General features: G+C 49.5%; 1 protein-coding gene and 1 pseudogene across 4 annotated transcripts in view; one reads left to right on the forward strand and one right to left on the reverse strand.

Moving 5' to 3' along the window:
* The window catches only part of NDC80 (NDC80 kinetochore complex component), a 735,052-nt gene that overhangs the window by 212,195 nt on the left and 499,610 nt on the right, over positions 1–23,247 (forward strand). For all 4 annotated transcript variants that reach the window (XM_069635820.1, XM_069635823.1, XM_069635822.1 and 1 more), the window contains one exon: positions 20,491–20,593. In XM_069635820.1, the coding sequence (XP_069491921.1) occupies positions 20,491–20,593 (103 nt within the window). The remainder of the gene's footprint in view (positions 1–20,490; positions 20,594–23,247) is intronic.
* Positions 19,361–19,841, reverse strand: LOC138526506 (cold-inducible RNA-binding protein B-like; annotated as a pseudogene).

Here is a 23,247-nt window from a genome sequence, read left to right on the forward strand (position 1 = left end):
AACACTTCCAGATCACTTTTGCAAGGAAGGATACCTCTCCATCGAGCTCTTTGAACTATGGCGCTGCAAAGCTATGACCCCCTGTCCCCCACCATCCTGTCACCCCTTCCGGTGATTGACCCCACACCAAAAGTGGTGGACCCCTCACTCAGTGGTCAAAACCCTCAAGCATCGCCTAGAGCGATCCTGGAGGACCACACCATCTCCTCTTAACAAAATGTCCTTGCAAGACTGATCAGGGCATACTTGTCCGAAAACAAAAAACAGTATGGGAACAGAATCTCCAATTCCAAAACTTTCCATGCAGGGAACTCCACAAATATTTTTGGGGGAATTAATTTCCCCCATGTGCCTTAATCCACCCCCCACCCATCCTCCCCAAAATCACAAGCTCTCTGCGATGAACTTTCTGACCACTTTGATCACGTTGCGCTTGAAAGACACTGTACAATAACCACAAAACTAGCTCTGCTCACGCCACTGACATCTGGACCCTCAACAAACCTGAACCCTCACGTGCCCTCTTGACCTCCTTTCGCCCCTCTTTCCCAGGCCGATTTTGCCAACCTACTAGCACTCAATCGACCCTCGGGATCGCCTGGAGACCCTTGCCCTCTGCACCTTCTAAAAAAATAAAAAGATCCTTACCGCCACCTGTGCTGGCAGCTCCATTATAAATAACTTGCTCGCATCAGGCACTTTCCCAGATGTCTTCAAAACCTCTCATGTAAAACCACTTCTTCTCAACCCACTCTCCCCATCAAGCTACAGACTAATCTACAATACCTGCTTCATTGCCAAACTAGTTGACCGTGCAGCATATAAGCAACTTGGCCTCGCCCCAGCCCAATCGGGGTTCCGACCCCTCTATGGAACAGAATCTTCCCTGGTCTCCATTTCGGACGACCTCAAAAGAACTGCTGACTCGGACGGGTATGCCACACTCATCGTCCTGGATCTTTCTGCGACCTTTGATACAATCGACCACCCAATACTGGCCTTAATTGGATCAATTCCTTTATTTCCAATCACTGAAAAATCTTTCTCCTCCCCCCCCTTTCTCCTTCGCCCCACCCCACCCAGCCACAGAAGGCGTGTGCAGCAAGAAGCCTCCTGTTCACCACTTCTCTTCAACATGTACCTAAGCCCACCGCCAGCTCTCATCCGCTCACACAACCTTACCTGCTACAACTACGCAGACAATATGCCGATCACTTTAAAAATCCTCAAGATCCAAGCCTCCTGACCTCGCCTCTTGTTTCTCGCATATCAAACATTGGATGATTAACAACCACCTAATCCTCGTGTTCACTCAACCCCATTTATTTTTTCGTGGAGTTTTTTGCCACATTTGTTTCGTTGAAAAAACTCATCACATTTTTAGTTTATTTATTCCCAAACCTCCCACCCCTTATATGCCCTTGTCCCCCCTCAATCCACCCCTAAATATATTTTAATGAGTTTAATTTGGCAAATATTTTGTGGTAAAAAATCTCAGCGGAACAAACTGGCGATGAATGAATGTCTTACCTAATCCTCAACCCAGGACAATCGGAGATCCTAATTTGTTGCGAAACTGCTCTGATCCCCCAACCCTTACCATGGCTGGCTTCCCTTGGAGACCTACCTGCTGCCTCCACCTCCATGGATGCAGACCTATCCCTCTCCAAGCACATAAACTCTGTATCCAGAACCTGCCACTTCCACCTACGCATCCTAGAGTGAATCGTTCCTTACCTCTTACCCTCAAAGAGTCTCTGCAATACTGCCCATTATCTCCCGCCTGGACTACGCCAACTCCCTCTATCTCTGTGTCTCTGCACGCCAGCTCAGGAAACTTCAATGTATCCAAAATGCTGCAGCCAGATTGCCCCTTGCCCTCTCGCTCAGAGAACATATCACCCCTGCACTCTGAATTTTTCACTGGCTCCCGGTTGGCCTAAGCGCAACCGCCAAAGCCATGTGCATCACACATCGGGCCCTCCTTAATACTGGACCCAAGTTTCTTCAGAACAAAATCATCATCAACTACAAGCCCCCCAGAAACCTCAGATCGGGCTCTGCTCTCCTCCTGGCTATCCCAACGCACCACTTCACTAGAGTTGGCTGCTCCTCTTTTTCTGTCCTAGGGCCCACCATCTGTAACACTCTTCCTCTGGACATCCGCCACACCGAAAACTACCTTTCCTTCAAAAAAGCCCTCAAAACTTATCCATTTGCTGCATTATCATGAAAACCACCTAAAACTTCAAATCCTGAGTATATGAACAGTCTCCCCAGGAAGTGCTGGTTGCGTTCATGGCGTCACCGACCTGCTCAAACCAGATGGTGGCCCGGACCACACACACTATCATACGCATATCATGACCCTGCTTCCCTTCAAGCACCATTTGCTGAATCACAGAATTCGAATATGTAATGTCACAAAATTGTTGAATGGCTGCACCAGGCATATAGAGAAAACGGGCAAATTGCAACAATAGGGGTAGAAGCACAGTGGTGTGATAGAACCACCACCATCGCAATCACCTGGCAAAAGTACCTCCTTAAAATGAACAGTAAGCGTTCGATATCTGAGTAGATTCCCCACCCAACCCAACTAGAGACGCTGGAAGCACAGCCCGTGGGACTCTTATAGCAAATAATCGGACTATAGACTGTCGCTGCTTCTGTTTTTTTACCACTGCCACAAGAACAGATGGAAGGAGCCAAGTGCCTGAGCGGTCGCCCTAACAACAAAGCGCCATCAATGGCAACAAGGTACGTATAATACACCACTCCACTGGCCGCAGGCTTGGCTATCCACACACATCCGTTTACAGCGAGGACTATGACAAAATGTGGTTGTGCTGTTCACACAATTCTCTGCTTATTTACACCAGACTATGTCTCAACACCTCTGAAAGCAGAATGCAGCGCAGCCCTATGACACATTTGGGCACGCTGAACATAAAGCGAGTCCCTGGCACTGACAACACCCTACTCCTCAGCACCCATCCACATGCCTGACCGCATGGGTTGCTTCTCGAATGGAGCTGGCTAGTTGTGCTAAGCCTTTTTTGGTCAAATGCACACATGCATCCTAATCCTGCTCCATGACCTCCAATACTCCGGACTTCGGTCTGCCGAGGGCGTTCCCACTAACAGTGCTTTGCGCTTATAATAGTGGTAAAAGACGCTATACAAATGACAAGTACAATACTTGAAACAATCCCTGGCAGGAAAGTAGACCAGGCAATTACAAGTGTGTTTTTTCAAGAAGCACTGGTAGGGGAATATACCAGTCTGTTGCAAATTTGTGAAAGGAATCTTGGTAAGGAAATACACCAGGCAAGTTGGAAGTGAATATGATACATGGATTAGCTAGCAGACTGTGTTGTTTTAAAAGACTTGGGAACAAACATCCTGGCAGGAGAGTACACCAGGTATCCCAACCATACATAAAGACAATCCGCTTGAAGATTACTTTTGTTGTTGATCAAAAAGGACGTCAAGAACTGTTATTTGTAAATCCCAAAGTGCTGAATAATCCATGGGAAGGGAACAACCCTCTGTAGCAAGGATACAGCAAGGATACATATTCTTGAAGGAGTCTTTTGTTGAAGTTGAACATTACTTTATCACCATTCCTTTGAACATTTACAAGATACTTGAGGCCGAAGACATTATCCCTTTCACCTTAGAATTAATTTATTTAGAGTGTCAGGGTCAGAATAGTACTTTGGACAGAGGGCGCTTTTCTTTTGGGCATTCTTACACTGACAGATCCTTAGTTTTAAGTTTAGGTTGGGAAACCTCACTAGTGCACGGACAGCGAGTACTTTCCCTAACCCTTTTGTTCTAATAAGTCTTTAGCCAAAATCGTGTCTAACTTGTGTCAGAGTATCATTCCTGATTCCTCACACTAACTTTGCAGTTTAGTTCACTTGCTAGACAAGTACGTTTCCCAAGAGCTGCATTACATTCTGTGTAATGGACTTTTCCCAGACAGCATGAAGAGTTGAAAATGTGAAGATACAAAAATACAAGGTTCAAAATGCCTTACTCTGTACAGAGGTTATGTGGACTGATTGACTTATAGAATGGGCATTGGACTATTTCTGACTGTAATATATTGGCCACATCTAATGAGACCGTGTACACACAGCAGTTGTATTTGGACGGCGTGAGCCTCGCTGGTGGCTGGGGAGAGTAGATGAGATGATAAATGATCTGAGCTGATAGAAGGAAAGTTGTTCTCCTTGAGGTGGTTATCTTTCCCACGTGAGTACAATGGTGTTTGCTTTGCTGTACTTGAGCTTGTTTCAGAGCGTGATGTACAAGGAAATATGTGCTTTTAATATTGTATGCATTTAACCTATAAAACTGTTGGTTGTTTTTAACCCATAATTACTATAGTGTATGTCATATATCTGCTGTTCACTGACTGCTTGTTATGCCTTTATTGTTATTGCAGCTTGTATAATAAACACACATGCTTTGAGAAGATGACTACATTAAATCATATTATGTATTCTCTTATCAAGTGTCATTTATTTATACAACAATTCACAACTGTTATCTTAAATAAGGGTGACTCGAGTTTGCTATAATTTCCTGGCATTTGTGTTTAGTCATGCTAGAGCACAGTAGACCATGCACAGGTATGCGGAGCAGTAGCAGCGTGCATGATTTGCTTTAGTTATGAACAAGGAATGATGATCAAGAGCCATCAATCACATCCCTATTTTTGGGGTAAATATGCAAATCTCTTGTCAAACCCTCATCTATAAGTCAGATTGCATTACTTCAGAGTACTTGTAGTAAGTGCACATGTTTTACACAACACTTGAACGTCTCTGGGAAAGGACAATCACTGATATATAGTCAGCCTATTCCACAAACGGCTTACTAGCACCTGCAAAGACTTTTCCCCTTCGGAACGATATGACATTTACCCACCGGGAGCAACCTCCGATCAAAGCCCATGTAGGATTTTCCAAATTTGGAACGTAACTCTTGTGTGAATTTGACCCTGCATCCAAGAAGAAAAAAGCAAGCATTCTGCATGCACGCATACGCCACACACTTTTTTCGGGCCCCATTCGCAGCTTAGTCAGAAACGTGCGAGAGCCCTTGACACATGGTCATCTTCACCAGGAATCTGCTTTCAGCAGAGCATTCACATGCAAAGACCGAGGTAACCCTGCAAGCAAGCACGGCTCTACATGTGAGTTATGCAAACGGGAGAGTCGCGAAAGGGACACATTATGGCAGCCGAGGGGCATGCCCCCAAACTGGAGGAAAAACACGGACCCCCCTTCAGGCCCCGGGAATACCAGGGATGCCTGGATTTGCCACGCCGCATGGACAAAGGTGTCCAAGGCCCTACCCCAGGCCCTGCTCCTGCACTCATTCAAACCGCGGTTCTAGTGGATGGCACAGATTTGGGTGCCCTACCTTGGGACACGCTCATACCCATCCTTACACCTATGGCCAGAGTATTCAAGTGCTACCCCAGCAACCCATGTGTGTGGCTGGAGCAGGTCAACGAACCCTGCCTGGTCCGGCAGATGACCTGCTAATGAACCGGTGCAAACATTTTATGACCATCCCGGAAAGTGAGTTACTTTTTGAAGGATATGAAGTAGATTCTTCCCTGGCACAGGCAGTCATTGGACAGCCACTGGCAGCTCCAGAGACGTTCCTGCTACCATTCAGCCGGTCCATGCCAGGAACTTGGAGACAGTAAGAAAGACCCCTGAAGCACCACAACAACCCACTGATGCGTTGTGGAAGAGCGGAGATGAGATTCTGCATGCCATCGGACTTCCACGAAAGGGTGGTGGATATTCTAGCATTCTTGGAGCAGACTATCCAAGAAGCACCCCCTGCAGAAACTGGCACCACTTGCAGGAAGCCAGACAGGCCAGGGAACCTGCAGCAAGCAAGACATTTTTGCATAAGCGAGGAAGATTTGGGAGAAGCCGCACAATGTGGCCCCCACAAACTGCTCTTCACCTATTGATCCCTGCAAAACTCTGCATCAGATCTAGCCTGATACTCCATTCTCTGGTGTTGTCTGCAACTTTGGCGCAAGGGAAAGCACATTCAACCTCGTCCAATTGGTTAGGCACCATCTCCCTTACTCTGCCGAACAGGGAGGATGAAACATTGGATACAGTGGACAAAAAGGCATCCCTGAATCTTTGTCAAGCCAACAGTGATGCAATATTGCTGACCTGCAACAGTAAGCTGTGGAGAGAAATTGAGGCGTTCCCTGAAGACCTTTCGGTTTGAGCACCACAATAAGGGTGTTCACAAAAGTGATGGACTTAATCAGATCACACTTGTGCCTCCAGGAGATCCACCTTTACCCATACCTAGACTGGCTGATCTGTGCTGCCACACACCCTTTCGGGTAGTGCAGTCGGTCAACTAAGTTATCTGACTGGCATATGCACTGGACCTCGCTAGCAACCTAGACAAGTCAACACTCATCCCCACTCAGATTCAATACATTGGACCGGTGTGGGATTGTGCACAGGGCAGGGTTTCCACCCCCATTCAAAAGTGTTCAATTGGTGCCCTCTGCGTGCAAGGAATACCAAATCTGTCATTACTGCAACCCCCATTACTGCGACATCGAAAATGCAGACCCTTTTCTTTTAATTTCGACCCACTTTACACCACATATATTTGCAGGGGAGACCCCCCCTCCCGCAATCACCCCAATTGTATTATATACCCATACCCCGTCCCACATATATATGTGTTGTAAAGGGAGGTCAGAAAAAAGAAGTCGCAGTAATGGTATTGTATTATCCCAGAATTCCTGGGGTGCACGCACCAACTGGAAATACACTTTCAGCGACTGCTAGCTCTGATAGCCCGCTGTCTCATGGATGACACAGCTTCATCTTGCAGCAAATGGTATCGGGCCCATTTGCGTCTGCATCACCCGTGACCAAGTCCCGGTCTCTTCGATACCGGACCTGTGGTGGTGGTTGAGGGCAGAGAACCTATTGGATAGAGTCCTGTACTCGCCATCTTCCCCTTTCCAGGGCCCTCTCCATGGTTTAGTCGCTCAGGTTGGGGAGCGGTGATGGATTGGTGGCAAGTCCACGACTTCCTGGAATTTGCGAGATCTGTGCTATATAAACTTACTAAAGTTGAAGGCCATCTTCCTGGCAATGAATGCCTTTCAGCCCCACATGCAGGGTCACAGCATACGGATGTACACAATAAACACCACAGCTAGGTTTTATCTGAACAAGTAGGGTGGCATGAGATTATCCCCCTTATTTCAACTAGCCTTGGAGATTTGGAACTGGTGTCTAGAATACTAGATTCACCCAGTATCCTCCTACTTGACAGAGGAGCATGTCCAAGCAGTTGGGCTGATTTGGCAGTCCGATGCCCCTCACGAGTGGGAGCTACACAAGGTGTTCCCAAATTTCAGGGTTTAGAGTACACAAACTTAATCTCTTAGCGACTCACCCAAACAAAGTCCTCTGTGTAGGCCTCATGCAAGGGTGAATGTGTGGTCACAGGGGGGACTCATTCCTCCTCCTAAGGAGGTGGCCAGAAACTCTATGCATTCCCACCACTACCATTGACGACGAATGTTTTGTGCAAACGGAAAGAAGCAAGGAACTTCAATCTTATTCTAATTGCCCCAAATTGGCACAAGAGGGTCTGGTTCTCGTACCTCGACGCACTGTGGAGTGAGACGCTATGGATTCTGCCATTGAGACCTGATCAGCTGCTTTAACGGTGGGATAATTCTGCACCCCAGCCCACAATTGCTTTCCTTATCGGCTTGGTTCCTTGGGACCTAGTTTATGATCATCTGGGTCTTTCTGAGAGGAGCATGGCAATCGTTGGAGCAGTGATAAAGAGCACAATGAGATCACAATATGGCAGCAAGTGGACTTGATTCAGTCGTTGGTGCCTGGGGAGCAAAAAGAAACTCCTTGGTGCGGATTTGGAAGACCTGCTTTCTTTTGCCACTCACTTAGCAGAAAATGCCATGTCTGTGGACTCCTGCAGGTCCTATATGGTGACATTGGGGGCATACTTGAATACAATACAAAGGGCAGTCTCACTGGTGAACACATCGTAACTAGACACTTCAATTGACTTTTGAGCTTTTACCCGCCTAGAAGCAGATCCCATGTACAGTGGGATCTGACTGTGATTCACTCTCCTTTCCCGTGGCGCCCATCTGAGCCCATGGCTTCAATGGACTGCATTGGGTGACTATGAATGCAGCTTTTTTAGTTGCCATTACCTCTTCTCGCCGATTAGTGATCTTCAGGACTTGTGTTTGGAAGAGCTGTACATTACATTTCACAGGGACAAGGTTGTCCTGGGAACTTACCCCAAATGCCTTCTTAATGTGGTCTCTAGTTTCCACAATCAAGCGATTTCACTGCTGGTCTTCCTCTGGGCACCAAGCATGGAAGCAGACAGGACACTACACACCGTGGACATCGCTCGATCCATGAAGTTCTACCGGAAAAAGATAAGGGCTTGGGACTGAGGTGCCATACAGAAATAAAAGTAGGAGTATGGGCTAAATTCCCAACTCAGCCCTCACACTGCTACAAACCAAGAGCCAATGCAATCATAAAGGTAAACCAGGCACAGTTAAGAGATATACCTCCTTTTGTTTTTTGATGTAACATTGGCAGAGGTAATGCTATTCTTTCGAGGGGTCTGAATGTTATTCAGTAGCGATTTGAGCAGCAAAGCAGAACAGTCCAAAAGAAAGGGAATGTGCAATGAAGGTTCTGTAAAAAATAGATTTACTTCAACACTCCATCTGCAAAATAACTAAATAGACAACCATACACAAAACCAACCCCAGAGGAAAGAAAGAGTATAAGCTTCAAAAGGCTTGATGCAGTGTTCGATTGGCGATGAGGGCCTGTTCAACTGGTGATGGCAAAAGTGTTGGTTCGAAGGCGGCAGATGCAGTGATGCCCTTGGTTTGTGTATTGCAGCAGTGAACATGTTTGAACATGTGGGATGACAGTTCATGGAGGCACAGTGCCAACAACGGCTCCCTTTGGGTCCTGTGGGTTTGGAGGCGTCAAACTGGCTTGAATTGATTCAACGGTAGGAACACATGTTTCCTGGCTGGCAGTCCCAATCCAGGGGCACATGGATAAGGTTTGATCCTTGTTTTTATTCTCCTCAAGCACTAGGGAGGTTGATCCACAGCTTCAGGAGTTCTACGAGGCAGTGAGGTCCTGGGTACTGTTGCTGGCAGAGAGGCAGGTCTTGTCCCAGCAGCAAGCCATCCCTAATGGTCCATGTGCATGGTTATGAGACAGAGCTTGCTTTTGCCTTGGACACTGTTTTCACCTCACTAACGGAGGATTTAGGAGAGTTCAACTCTACCAACAGAGGTCCAGTGAATTCTTCCTCAGTTTTATGTTCAAGGGTGAATCAAAGACAAAGTGGTGGTGTGATGCAGGTGATTGGACTAAAGCTAGCCTGCTTTAGGGGTGCAATCCCTGATCTTAAAATAAGTGGATGTTGCCCTTCTGACATAGCACCCAAAGTGCTTTCCACCAAGGGAAGCGGAGGGGTCATAACGGGGACCAGAGGCCGAGAAAAACAAGATGGCATCATCTTCCTTAATCTGTACAACTGTCTACACTAACTCCACCCCCTTACCTTATCATCTGGATCAAAGGCCCTTCGAAATTAAGCACCCAGGTGTGAGGAGAAGCTTTTTGTGAATGGTTGTGCCATTTGGTTACTGTTCCTAGGCCTACTTACTGTGGAGTGGCTGTCTTCTGGGAAGGGAGTGGCCAACCCTTACAAAGGAACAAAGTGAGGCAATTCTCCCCAACCCCCACAGGATACAGTCCTGCCAGGAGTGCCGTGTCCAGCCTGTCTGGGGAGAATACACATAATCCTTCCAATGCAGAGCATGGGTTCACATGGCTGACACATGTGTGATATCTAATTGCTGTGGCTGTAATAATTATGAGTATACGAACCATGATGCCATAACTCTGGTATGGCTTTTATATTTAAAGATTATTCTGCCACCAGGAGGTGGACTCTTAATTATAGGGTTTTGGAACAGAGGTACATATCATAAATGCACACCCTGCACTGCAAAGTCTTGGCTGTCACTGCAGCTGTCAAATGGGTACCTGTGAACTCTGAACCTGCTCTGTGCCACTGGTAGAGCGGATGCTGCAGATCAGGCTACTGATGCAGCAGGGCACAAGTACACTGCTTTTGGCATGGAGCTTATCAAAGGGCAATCTGAACAGCAATTTACTCTTCCAGAGATGGAATTGCCTGCATCATTATTCAATTAATAGAAATCAACAAAGGTGGGGCTCCTACAAATGGCAATCAGTCACAGCGGGAATGTCGTTTCTGCAAAGGGGAATCCATGTTCACCTTTTAAGGGCGAAATCTGCCTAGATTGCCTTCAATATGCATGCCCCTTTGTAGGAGATATGCAGGGCGCCCACCAGGACCACACCCCACTCTCTGCATGCTGTAAGGAAGGAATGGTATCAAAGTAAGACGGACACAGGTGATCACAGTTCAAGGGTGTTTATCAGGGGTGTGAAAATCGCCCATCTAAACCTAAATCTAAGATGGGAGCAAGCTACGACCATCAAATAATACTACTACAGTCCTAGTGGAGCCTAGTCAAATATTAAGGGCATATACTAAAAAAAAACTATTGCCAATCCTTACCGCTATGCTACAAATAGTGTGGGATAATGTTCACAAAAAGAAAGAAGTGTTCACAAAATAAGTCAGGATGTTTAGGCCGTTGGCTTCCTTTCCCCACGTTTTTAGCACAGGACAAGGTGGGTCACTCGAGCACAGCACACTCTTGGGCTTCTTCAGCACAAGGTCACAGTTCCTTTTACCAACATCAGAGCCTTATGTGCACAGGTCTCTTTCATTTAAAGTCTCTTGCTTCAGAGGGTTTGATGCACCAGAAACAACAAAAAAAGTTCCTTTCCAAATATTCAAGTCGGGCGAGTCACTCTTCACCCTGGATCCCCCCTCAGCTGGGCTCGGATCCTTTTTCCACAATTGGCTTCCCTCCGTCTGGCTCAGACCAACCATATTCGTAGGCATCCCTCAGTCGGGTTCACACTTCCTACAGCAATAACCTCTCGGGTGACTTACTGTTCACCTAGGATCCCCCTCTTCTGGGCTCGTACCCCTTTTTCTACAGTTAGTCCCCCTCAGCCGGGCTCAGACCAATTTCAGTTTACAGACAATCGAAGGCTTTCGTATTTGCACGAGATTCAAGTTAACCCGCTCCAGGACCACTTCGATTTCACAGTTCAATAATTCATACACGTTCCAGGGGGTACCAAACAGACCTTTGAGTGAGCACCCACGTGGCACCGGACCACTCCGTTTCTGGTACCTATTTCGGTTTCATAAATTTCAATTGTATACAAGTTTTGTTCATACAATGTTGCCGCTTGCAACCTTGAGCATAACATAGTCCAGTCTATCATTTTCTCCAACTCGCTGGCAGTGCTTAACTTGCAGGCGTTGTTTTGCTATCATAGTCGAGGAGCGTACCACGGTGGCAACCGCTTCTCCATGCCTTGACTATCAATGCGGGAGGGCCTAGTGTACCTTTTTTTTTTTTTTTTTTTTTTTTAAACTTTTTTATTGATTTTCAACAACAAAAGGGAAATAAACAAACCCCACCTCCCCCTACCCCCCGCTCACAGCGTTAGCCGGTCCTCGAGCTCAAACACCCTAAGTCAAGCAAAAGAAAACTTGATTTGGCACCATCCCGAGCATGACCCCCCCCCCCCCCCAATTCCCCTTACCTCATCCCCCCCTTTAGTAACCCCTATGCCATCATCTCCACAAAAAACACACAGTCTACTGCAAGTCCAGGAGACGCAGGCGCTGCAGGCGCCACCCAATTCGGAAATCATCTTTGAGAAATACCATAATTTCCTCCCAATCCGTTGCAAAAGCAGGGAGTTTATCGTCCATTGCATAAGTTGCCCACTCAAGAGCCATAATTTCCCAGAGTTTCCGCAACAGGTCCCTCATGAGGGGCACCTCAGCACTTCTCCATCATTGCGCTATTAAAGTCATAGCTGCGAGAATGAGGATCACTCTTGCCCTCTCCCTGGCTCTAGACTCCCCCAAGGTAGTATCCCCTCAGAACCCCAGGAGCGAGAGCGTTGGCTGTCTGCTGCCCCCCGCCCCAACGGCCTGCTCCTGGGCCTCTGCCACTTCCTGCCAAAAGGGTCTGATTGCAGGGCAGTCCCACCAAATATGTTGCGCCGTGCCCTCTAGACCACAACCCCTCCAGCACCTCCCCGAAGTGTCAGGATAAATCTCTCGAAGGGCCGTGGGGGTATAATGCCACCCAAACAAAATCTTGTACCACATTTCCTGGAGTTGGCACGCTCTGGCCAGCTTGGGGATGTTCCGCCATAGCCTCTCCCAATCCTTACGCTCAATGTCCCTACCTATGATTTGCTCCCACCTACCCATGTAACTCCATTGGCTCCTAAGGGTAGCATTGTCCAGGATTTTGTATAAATTAGACACCAGTCCCTTGGACCCATCATTAGACAGAAGAAACTTCTCAAAGCTCGTCTTTTCTCTTGTCGCCGCCTGCTTGTTGATTGGGTTCAATGCCCAATGCCGCAGCTGCGCATATCTGAGCCTGTCCCCCTCTGTTACGCCAAATTCTCTCTTGCACTCCACAAATGAAAGGATTCTTTCCCCGCAGAATAACTTGCCCAGTCGAGTACACCCCCCCCCTCCTGCCACTGCGTAAATGCACCCCCCTCCAAACCCGTAGTGAAATCCCTGTTACCAAACAAAGGCGTGAAAGGAGATGGGAAGGTCGTAATCCCCTTTGTTCTCACCAGCTTATCCCAGTTATCTCCCATCAGTTTCGTTATGGAGCTTTCATAAAGATGCAGAGGCCGTAGCTGCCTAGGGAGCCACAACACCTCCGCAAGACTATGGTGCGCCACCGGTCTGTCCATTTTCACCCACTGTTTATCCCATGTAGCCTCCCCTTCCCGAAGCCACTCTCTAATTAGCCGCAGCTGCGCCGCCTCGTAATACTGTTGGAAATTCGGCAATGCAAGGCTCCCCTCCCATCTGGGTGCCATCATCAGCTGCCTGCTAACCCGGGCTTTCCTTCCCACCCATAAGAATTCACTGGTCAGGGAACTCAGCTCCTTAAAGAAGCCCACGGGTAACGACTGCGGCATTGCCTGGAAGAAGTACAGGAGGCGCGGCAAAGTCACCATTTTAACCGCAGCTACCCTACCCAACCATGAAACCCGGAGTGCCCTCCACCGCCGGTAATCCCCCTTTAACTCCCTCAACAATGGTGGATAGTTGGCTTGATACCAGCCAGCTAACGTTGGCGTAATCGTCACTCCCAAGTATTTAATGCCACCCGGACTCCACAGAAAAGGGGTGGCCACTCGAAGTGCCTCCCGCTCCCCTGGGTGTAGTCAGGAGCTCTGATTTGCCAAGATTAATCTTCAAGCCCGAGGCTTCCCCGAATTCCTCCAATAACGCCCTGCTTGTCTGGATCGATTCCCGGGGTGCTGTCAGTGTAAGCAGCATGTCGTCAGCAAATGCTGCAACTTTCTGTTCCCTCCCTCCAAATGGAATACCTCTTATCACCCGGCTTTCCCTAATGGCCTGTAGTAGAGGCTCGAGATAAATTGCGTAAAGCATTGGGGACAAGGGCCAGCCCTGCTTAGTACCCCTGCTCTGCATAAAGGCCCGCGACATGACCCCATTCACCGCTATTCTCATGGTTGGCACCTGATAATTGGCCCGGATCATACGCAGGAACTCTCCGCCGATGCCCATTTTTTTCATTGCCCTGAACAGAAAAGACCTCTCCACACAGTCAAACGCTTTTTCTGCGTCTAAGGATAAAAGTACCGCGGGTGTCTGTTCTGTCAGCCCTTTCCACTAGGTGAGCCACCCTCCTGATGTCTGCGGTTTGCCCGCCCTTTATAAACCCCTGCCTGGTCCGGGTGAATCAGTCTCGGGAGCAAGCCCTCCAATCTGTTGGCCAAGATCTTCGTGAAAATGTTTGCGTAGATATTAATCAGCGCTATTGGCTGATAAGATGCCCTCTCCTCTGGGTCCTTATGCGGGTCAGTCTCGCCTCCTCCATAGACGGGGATATCCTCCCCGTCGATCTGAACGAATTAAAAAGGTCGATCAACTGTGGGACTAGGACGGACGCAAAGGTTTTGTAGAAGGCCGCAGTATATCCATCTGGGCCCGGTGCCTTGTTCGGAGGAAGGGCACAAATCACTTTCCTCACTTCCTCCTCTGAGATTTCCATGTTAAGCAGGTCCCTCTCCTCTCTCCTGATCTTCCCCAGCTCTATTCTGTCCAAGAAATCCGTCTGCATCGGCCGGGGCCCCTACGATGCATAGAGAGACTCATAGAATTGTAACAACACCTCCTGCACCTCCCTCAGCCGCGTCACCCGCTCCCCTGCCCCCGTCTTCAGGACCGTGATTGCATTCCTAGACTGGGCTCCTCTCAGCAGGCGCGCAAGGAGTGCATCCGCCTTATTTGCTTTTGCATAAAACTTCTGGCGGACGCTGAGAAGCGCCCCTTCAGCCTTTTTAGTACGGAGAAGTTCCAACTGCCCCAAAGCTCTTCGATATTCCCTCATAGCCACCCTGGACGGGGTAGCTCCCGCCTGCTGCCTAGCCTTCTCAACTTCCCCCTCTAATCGAGCTTCGAGCACCGCCAGTTGCCTCTTCCTCTGCGCCGCCGCTGCAATGAGCTCCCCCCTCAGCGTAGCCTTAAAAGCATCCCATCTCGTCCCATCCCCCGTGTCTCCCCTCTTTTTAAGCTCAAAATAAGTCTTGATCTTATCCTCTATTTCTTGCCGTGGGATCCCTGAGGAGATACATTGGATACCTCCAGGACCATACCCCCTTCTCCTTAGAACCCAGGGGCATCCGCATCGAAACCACCTTGTGGTCGGCTATGCCAATGGGGCCCGTTACAACCTCCCTGATTCTACCCACCAAGCTAGAGGAGACCCATATATAATCGATCCTAGATTGGGACCCATGTTCCCCGGATAGAAAAGTATAGCCCTCCTCCTCCCCCTTTTAGCTCCCGCCATACATCCCGTAGACCTACTCCACCTATTTTCTCCTTCAGGCCTGATGACATCACGGCCCCCCCTCCTCTCGCAGGAGCCCCCGACCTGTCCCTGTCCCTTTCCCAAGCTAAGTTAAGGTCCCCCATCAGAATGATTTGCCCCCAGGCCTTTTCTTCCAAAACTCCCAGCACCCGCTTTATAAACTGCTCCTGGCCCGAATTCAGGGCATAAACCACCGCCAATGTATATGGGTCATCTTGGTGAGAGCCCTTAACCATAATATACCTTCCCTTCTTGTCCCTTATAATGTCAGTTACTCTAAAATCCACCGAGTCTCTAATGGCCAAAGCAACCCCCCCCCGCCCCCCGACTTACTGCTCCCCGAGGCATGTAGGATCTGGCCAAACCCCCGCAACTTCAAACGCCCCTGGTCTTTTTGTCGAAGATGCGTCTCCTGTAGGGCCAGAACATCTGGCCCCTCTTTTTTCTAGTAAATTACTCCAATTTCTTCCTCTTGAGAGGGGTATTCAAACCCCTCACGTTATTCGTCAGCCACTTGAAACCCACTCATACCGCCACAGCCTACAGTCCGCCCCTTTCCCCCCTGCCTTCCTGACACCGAACCCGACGAACCTGGGGCTTGCCTTGCCATTGTGCACGCCGCCCTCCTGTTCCCTCCTGCAATGGTATCGTTGGCCCCCCTCCGGGCCTGGTACTCGAGCCAAGTTACTGCTGTTTACCCCCCAACCCCCATCCCCCCCACCTCCCAAGAACACCCCCCCAACCAACTGTCTCCCCCCCCCCCCTCTCGAAGGGCTTGCCCTTCTCGCCCCCTCCTGGCTTATATTTCCCCCTGAGCACACCTCCCCTCATCAATCGGATTGCTCATGTTCCTCTCCTTGAACAACTTCCCGCCCAACCTCGACCCCCTTCTCTTTTCTCCCACCGTCGACCACAGCCGGGGCTTTAGCTCTACCCCAGTGCGCGCGGGTCGTCTCCCCGCACTAGCGGGTGCCTCCTCAAAATCCAGATGGAGGATGTCCGCGCCTTCTTGCAGCATATTTATTCGTTTTTGAGCCCCCTCCCACTCAAACACCAGACCAAAGGGGAAGGTCCATTTGTATTTAATCCCCTTGCTATTGAGTTCCTTAAGGACCGGGCCCATCGGGCATCTCTTTAGCAGAGTGCTGCTCGCCAAGTCCTGGAATAAAGCGATGCCGTGACCATTGTACTGTATTGGCTCTTGCTTCCTTGCCTCTCTAAGGACTGCTTCCTTTTGGGCGTTCCTGACAAAAGCTGCCAGGACGTCCCTAGGCCTCTGCGCCGCTCCTCCGCCCCATCTGCCGACCCTGTGGACCCTGTCTAGCTCCACTGCATCTGGGGGTGACACGTCCAGGATCCTAGCAAAAATTTTTTCCCACACCCCCTTGAGTTCCCCGTCTCGGACAGTTTCCGGCAGCAATTTAATCCGTATATGAACTCTACGGGACCTGTTTTCCATGTCCTCCATCTGGGTCTCTAGGTTCGGTGTGGCTACGTCTAGTCTTTCGATCGCTTCACTGTGCGCCGTCACCTCCTTGTCCATTTCCTGCAACCCCCCTCTCCAGGAGGTCAGTTCGCTCGCCCTGCAGCCGCAGATCCTGCTTAATCTCCCCCAGGGCCGAGTTGAGGTCTGATTGTAAGAGTTGAAACTGTTCCTCAAATGTTTTCGTCAGGCTGGTTTGCAGGGCGAGCATCTCCCCCCTGATGTCTTGCCTCGAGAGCATGGCCGCCGCTTCCCCATTGAGTGGCATATCCGTGTCCACCGGGCCATCAGGCATATTTTTAGCCGTCTCTCTTCTTTCTTGCAAAGGCCAGATGGTGGGAAGGGTGCCCGAAGCATCCCCCGGAGTCTGTGGAGCTTTCTCGCTCTTTCATTTATGTTTGGTAGCCATCCCAATATAAAGTACAGATACTGGGATGCCACCACCGCTCGTTGCTGATTACCTCCTTAGGGGCCAGGTGCAGCCGCTCCAGATGACCAGGCGTCCCACCCCCCGCCGGCCTGCTTTTGTCACCACCTGTGTCTGGGTGTCTGATCCACCTCCTGCCGCCCCCTCCTCTTTCTCTGGCTCACTCAGGCTGTCCCACCAGAGGGCAGCGCCTATTGTATAGTCCAGCACCTCTCAGATGTAGGCACCCCCCAGCGCGGGTCCCAGGCAGCCGAAGAGGTGCTCCTCTCACTTCCGCGTGGCACTTGGGGTCTTGGCTGCTGAGGGAATTCTCAACTGTGGGTTCAGTGCCCGGCTCTGAGCGTCCTATTGCCCCTCCCACTACGACGATCAGGACCCCAACAAGGCGCAAGTCGGGTCCCGCACCATGGCCACACTCTTTCCAAGTCTTAGCAATTGTCCGTGGGGCGCACCGCCAAACCGCCGCCTATGGGTTCCCGGGAGCCCACCTCCAGCCCTCTCCAGATCGACTCCCCCCAAGATTCCTTCACCCGGCCCTTCCACGCCACACTCTCTATCCTGTGGTTGTTCGTGCTATCTCCAGCAGGACACGGGTCCCAAGCGGGAGGAGGCACTCCACCGCAGCCGTCCGGTGCTCCAAACAGGCCCCTCACCACCTCCTCCTCCGGGTGCTGGCACTCCCACTGTGGGGCCTCCAAATCGAAGGTTGCCACTCACCGTCTCCCTCTGGGCAGCCGCAACACTAGGCAATGCTGCTCCCTCTTCGCAGGCGGGGGCAGGATGGGGATCGGCCGGCCCGCGCTGCTCCACAGAGACGCGGGTCTCCAGCGCCGGGACAGCTGCCTCAGGACCGTAGAGCCGCTGAGCCGCCGCTCCCAGGCGAGTCAGGAGCGCGCCCCCTCCAAGTTGCTCAGGGGCCGCTCGTCACACCAGTGCACCCGCGGCCAAAGTCACTCCTCACCAGCCGCAGGCGGGCCCTTCCAACCCTGGGCTGCCGCTCACCGTCTCCCGCTCAGTCTCCCGCTGGGTAGCCACAACACCAGGCCATGCCGCTCCCTCTTCACAGGCGGGGGCAGGATGGAGATCCGCCCGCCCGCTCCACTGCAGCGCTGTTGAAACGCGGGTCCCTAGCGCTGGGTCAGCCGCCGCATAGCCGCTCGGCCGCCACAACTCCCAGGCGAGTCAGGAGCGCGCCCCCTCCAAGTCACTCCAGGGCCGCTCGGTGCGCCGTGTTACCGCAGCCGAGCTCGCTCCTCCCCGGCCGCGGGCGAGCCGGCCCCGCCTGCCAGGTCTCAGGCTCTCCTCCCGCTCCAAGTACGTTACGGGCCAACACCACGGTCCCCGCAAACAGCAGCCCGCGGCTGATTTCTCCACGCTGCTCGGTGTGCCAGTGCTCCAGGGCCCCTCCGCTTCGCTGGGCCACGCAAAACTCAGCAAGTAGACCGGGTGTTGGGCACAATCCCAGGTCCGGGGCACGGGAGCTCCACCAGCACGGCTACTCCCTGCAGGCGGCCATCTTGAATCCCCTTGTGTACCTTTTGACACACACTACACCGTTCGTCAGCTGCAATTCCGGGTTTTATGTTTCTTTTCTTCAAGGCTTCTTGAAAGTTGCAGTCCTTTCTCGAAAAGGGAAAGGGTAATTCCCTCCTTGTCGTCCTCTCTCATCTTGCCGCCTTTCTCCTCTGTTTAAACTGCCGCCTCGGGTATTGCTGCTTCCTCATGCGGTTAAGTGAGCAAAAGATAAAAAAAGGGAATTTGGACAATCCAGCAAATCACCCCTTTGTTAATAGCAATGCGTGTTTAATGTCCCAGAGTAAAGGAAAGTGGACGACTCTTGGGAACAAAGAGGTTACTCACCGCTGTCACAACTGTACTCTTGGCCCACAGTCCCCTTTGCTCCATATGCCATGCCGCCTTCCCCGCTAATACATTTCCAAGTCCAACAAGAGACTGATAGTTATAACTCTTGGCCCCCCTCCACTGGAACTCCCTACCTCTCTCTATCCGCTCTTCCCTGAAAGCCCCCCCCCCTTCCCAACTCTTAATGTGCAACAAGGCAGGGTAAGCTCTTTTTTATTTACAAGCGGCCATGGCTACACCCAAACCTTTAATACACTAAGTTTATAAAACTGATAAGATAAATTAAATAGCTAGTTTGCAACCTTCTTAGAACAGTAACAAAAATTCAAATAATCCTGATAGAGAAAACGAAAAAAGTGGCCATAACTTAAAACTGGCTCATGAATACTGTAAACAGGAAGGATTTTTTAATTGTGCGAGCTTAACTATCATAGCTGTCTCTGTAGGATCCACCTGAGCGATCATATCCACCCTGACTTTTGCCACTGCTGTAATAGTCTCTGGATCCACCATATCCACCTCCTCCATAGCCTCCACTCCGGGAGTCAAAGTGACTGCTACCATAGCTATCGCCACCTCGACCTCAGCCTCCACGAAAACCTCTGCTGCCGGAAGACCCTCCTCTGTAGCCCCCGCGACCACCTTGCTCCGATTTGCCTACCTGGCCAACTCGAATTTAACGACCATCCAGAGTCTTTCCGTTCATAGCCTGCAGCGCATCTTTAGCGTCTTCCTGGTTCTCAAACGTGACGAAGCCGAAGACCCGGGAACACTGCGTCTCTGTCCTTCACCACCACAACTTCCGAAATCTGCCCATACTTGGCAAACTGTTGTTCCAAGTTCTGCTCGTCCATCTCAAAGCTCAGACCACCAACGAAGAGTTTGCCATCATCAGAAGACATAATATCTTTTCTGTGTTCTTGCCGCTACTGTAGGTCCAAGTCTGTGGTGAAGGTCCGGTGCAAGATGGTCTGGTTTGTTTCATGTTTGTATATTATGCTTCATTCACTATTGTACCCGTTATTCTGTAAAGCGCTTTGGTGTAAAGCGCTCTATTATCCCAATAAACATAAACATGTGGTATGCCCTAAGAGAATGGAGAAAAGCGGACGCTGGACTAAGAGTACAGTTATTACTATGGTGAGTAACGCTTTCATAATGTGTGCCATTGACTTTGCTAATAACACCGGTTTCATTAAATTTATTTCAAGTTCACTGCTTTCTTTCCTAGTTACACAAGGTGATCCTTGCTAGAGGTGTCAAACCAAGAGAGGTGTGTAGCTGTACAGTCAAGAGTATAAATCCACGACTACCGTCCCATTTCCCCAACTATGCAGGGGGCTGAACTGTTGAACCCTCTCCCTGAAGCATTGCTGAATCTCATCATAAATTAAAGATGGATCATTTTAGGGAAAATGTGACGATCCTGAAATGGCTTGGCATGCTTCTCTAGGCCAGCCAGTTTTTATTGTGCTTAATTCAATGAAAAAATAATGATAATGATGCTTTGTCAATTTCCTAAACTGTTTTCTCTTTGGTTTTTCTTTTCAGGTATCCATTTCCACTGTCAAAAAGCTCCATGTATTCTGTAGGTGCACCGCACACCTGGCCCCACATTGTAGCAGCCTTGATTTGGCTCACAGAGTGTGTGAAGGTACTGTTTTAGTAATTTGATTAAATTGTCTGTTTTCTTATGCACACAGCCGTCACAACACTATATAATCTATAATTTTACGATCCTAGTGAAACTAATGCGCTTTCTTTCCTGAGATTGTGAGCTGGTATTCTGGGTACAAATTGAATGTTGAGAGCAATCACTGTAAATAAAGCTCTGCTAAAGCATGCCTTTTCGTGTACTTGTTTCCAGGTAGCCATGTATCAAAATGGCATGTTGGATGATGCTTGGACCCAGTGACCATGAATGTACGCTTTTACTCATGTGGGGGCCCCTAGATATGAGATGGAGTTAAATGGTGGATGGGATACAGGCACTGCGCTTTGTGGTCAAGGGTTGTGACTGATCATGGGTGCTAGAATTCTTATGCTCAGATTTGCTCATAAAGAGCCTGCTGCTGGCATAGGTGAGCATATCTCTGCCAGGCTTTTCAAAAAGAGGATTTCGAAGCAAAAGATTTTCTATAGACATTTATCTGGGTCGGCCATTCTATTAATGGTGCAGGGGTTACAGTATGCAAGCGGATGGGATACTTATTATTTTATTTTTTTATTTTATTTTTTTATTGGTTTTTAAAGGAGATAATACAGTTTCCAATACAAACATAATGAATCAACTTGACATGTAAAGTGAAAAGAGTTGAAATCAGAGTTCCAGCTGTCATCCTTCCAAGAAGACGTATTGCATTGACATTTCAATTAACTGATATCCCTTGCTTTCCCCCCTACCCCCTCCCCTTAGGAATGTGGTCGGCATCAATTTTCCCCCAGAAACTGGTAAAAAGAGTTCTCAAGCTTATGAGGCCCCTGGAGCCCCCATGCGTGCGTCGAGGATTTTTTTGAACGGGGTAAGGTCTCTGTAATGCTTTTTTCCAGACCTCTTGCGTCATGAAACCCTTTAACTTCATGTATTGGAACACTAAACGTGGGCCTAAGCCCAGGGCTTCCTCAAGCTCTTGGATGGTGATAAACATCTTGTTTCGCCATAGTTGCCCTGCCCTTTCAAGCCCTGCTTCGTAGCATGATTGGAAGCTCCCCGGGTCAGGGATATCATCCTGGATCCGCGGTACCCATAAGTGTGATAGGGGGAGGGCCATGTTGTAATACCCTTCATTCCTTTGTTTGGTTTCCACATGGCCCATGTGGTTCCAAGGATGGGGTGGTTCTTAATGCTGTTTCGTAGTAGAGGGCCCGGTACCCATAACCATTCTCCTACGGTAAATGGTCGGAGACGATAGTTATCCAAGCCTATCCATTGGGGGTCTTTCTGCTGTCTGAGGTGTGGGATTAGCACTCGCAGTTGGGCTGCCCTGTAATTAAGTTCTATATCTGGAAGGACCACCCCTGCATTATCTTTCTGGAGATGGAGTAGCACACTGAGAACCCTAGGTTTTCTATTTTGCCATAAAAAGGTGTGGAGGACTTTCTTGGAGGTTACAAAGTATTCTTTGGGTAATTGAATTGGGAGCATCTGGAATAGGTAGAGTAACTTTGGGAGAATTACCATCTTGATGGCATTCAGGCGGCCCATCCATGATATGGTGAGTCTGGACCACCTTTCAATGTCTGTTCGTAGTGCGTGTAACATTGGGGGGAGGTTTGCTTCATATAGATCACCCAGGTCTCGGGTGACGTTGATGCCCAAGCACTTCAGTGTAGTAAGGCTGACCTTCATCCCTAGAGGTGCAAATCGTCCCACCTCAGAGTCTTTGCTCTTATCAATCGGGAGGACTGATTTTCCCATGTTAATTTTTAGACCCGCCAGTTGGCCGTATTCCTCAATTATTTCTATTGCAGCTGGTATTGAGCTTAGGGGGTTGGTCGTATGCAGTAGAATGTCATTGGCATATAATCCTAATTTGTATTCTTGGTCTCCTACTTTAATGTCCTCCACCCTTTTGTCGCGCCTCAGCTTCTGCGCCAGTGGTTCAAGGGATAGAACAAATAATATTGCGAATAGGGGGCAGCCCTGTCTAGTCCCTCTTTCAATGCAAACCACCTCGAATAACCACCATTCACTGCCACAGAGGTTTTAGGGGATGAGTATATTGCTTTGATGGCACGACGGAGCCTTGGTCTTAGACCTATCGAGACTAGAGCCCCGTCAAGGAAATCCCAGTTGACTGTCGAATGCCTTCTCGGCGTCTAGTGACAAGAGGGTTGGATCATCAGTCCTCCCTTGTGCCTCATATATCAGGTGTAACGTTTTCCTCATTGTGCCTGCTCCCTGTCGTCCCATTACAAAACATACTTGGTCTGTATGTATTAACTTTGTTAAATGTATTTCTAGTCTGGCTGCAATTACTCTTGCATATATTTTGGCATCTTTGTTGAAGAGTGAGATGGGGCGGTACGATCCACAGTGTTTTGGGTCTCTGCCTTCTTTTGGAATAACCGTCAGAAGGGCCTGCACAAATGATGGGGGTGCTCGGCCTGTCTCAAACATCGTTAAAGAGGGTCACCAGAAAAGGGGTAAGAAATGCGGTGAACGTTTTGTAGAAATCTCGGGTGAAGCCGTCGTCCCCTGGCGCCTTCCCTGTCTTGAGACACTTTATGGCGTCGGAAACTTCGTCTCCAGTGACCGGCGCTTCAAGGGCTTCAGCTTCAGAGTGAGACAGTGATGGGAGACCTGCC

Source organism: Ambystoma mexicanum, chromosome 7p (genome assembly GCF_040938575.1).
Source record: "Ambystoma mexicanum isolate Mex_15411 chromosome 7p, UKY_AmexF1_1, whole genome shotgun sequence".
NCBI lineage: Eukaryota > Metazoa > Chordata > Amphibia > Caudata > Ambystomatidae > Ambystoma > Ambystoma mexicanum.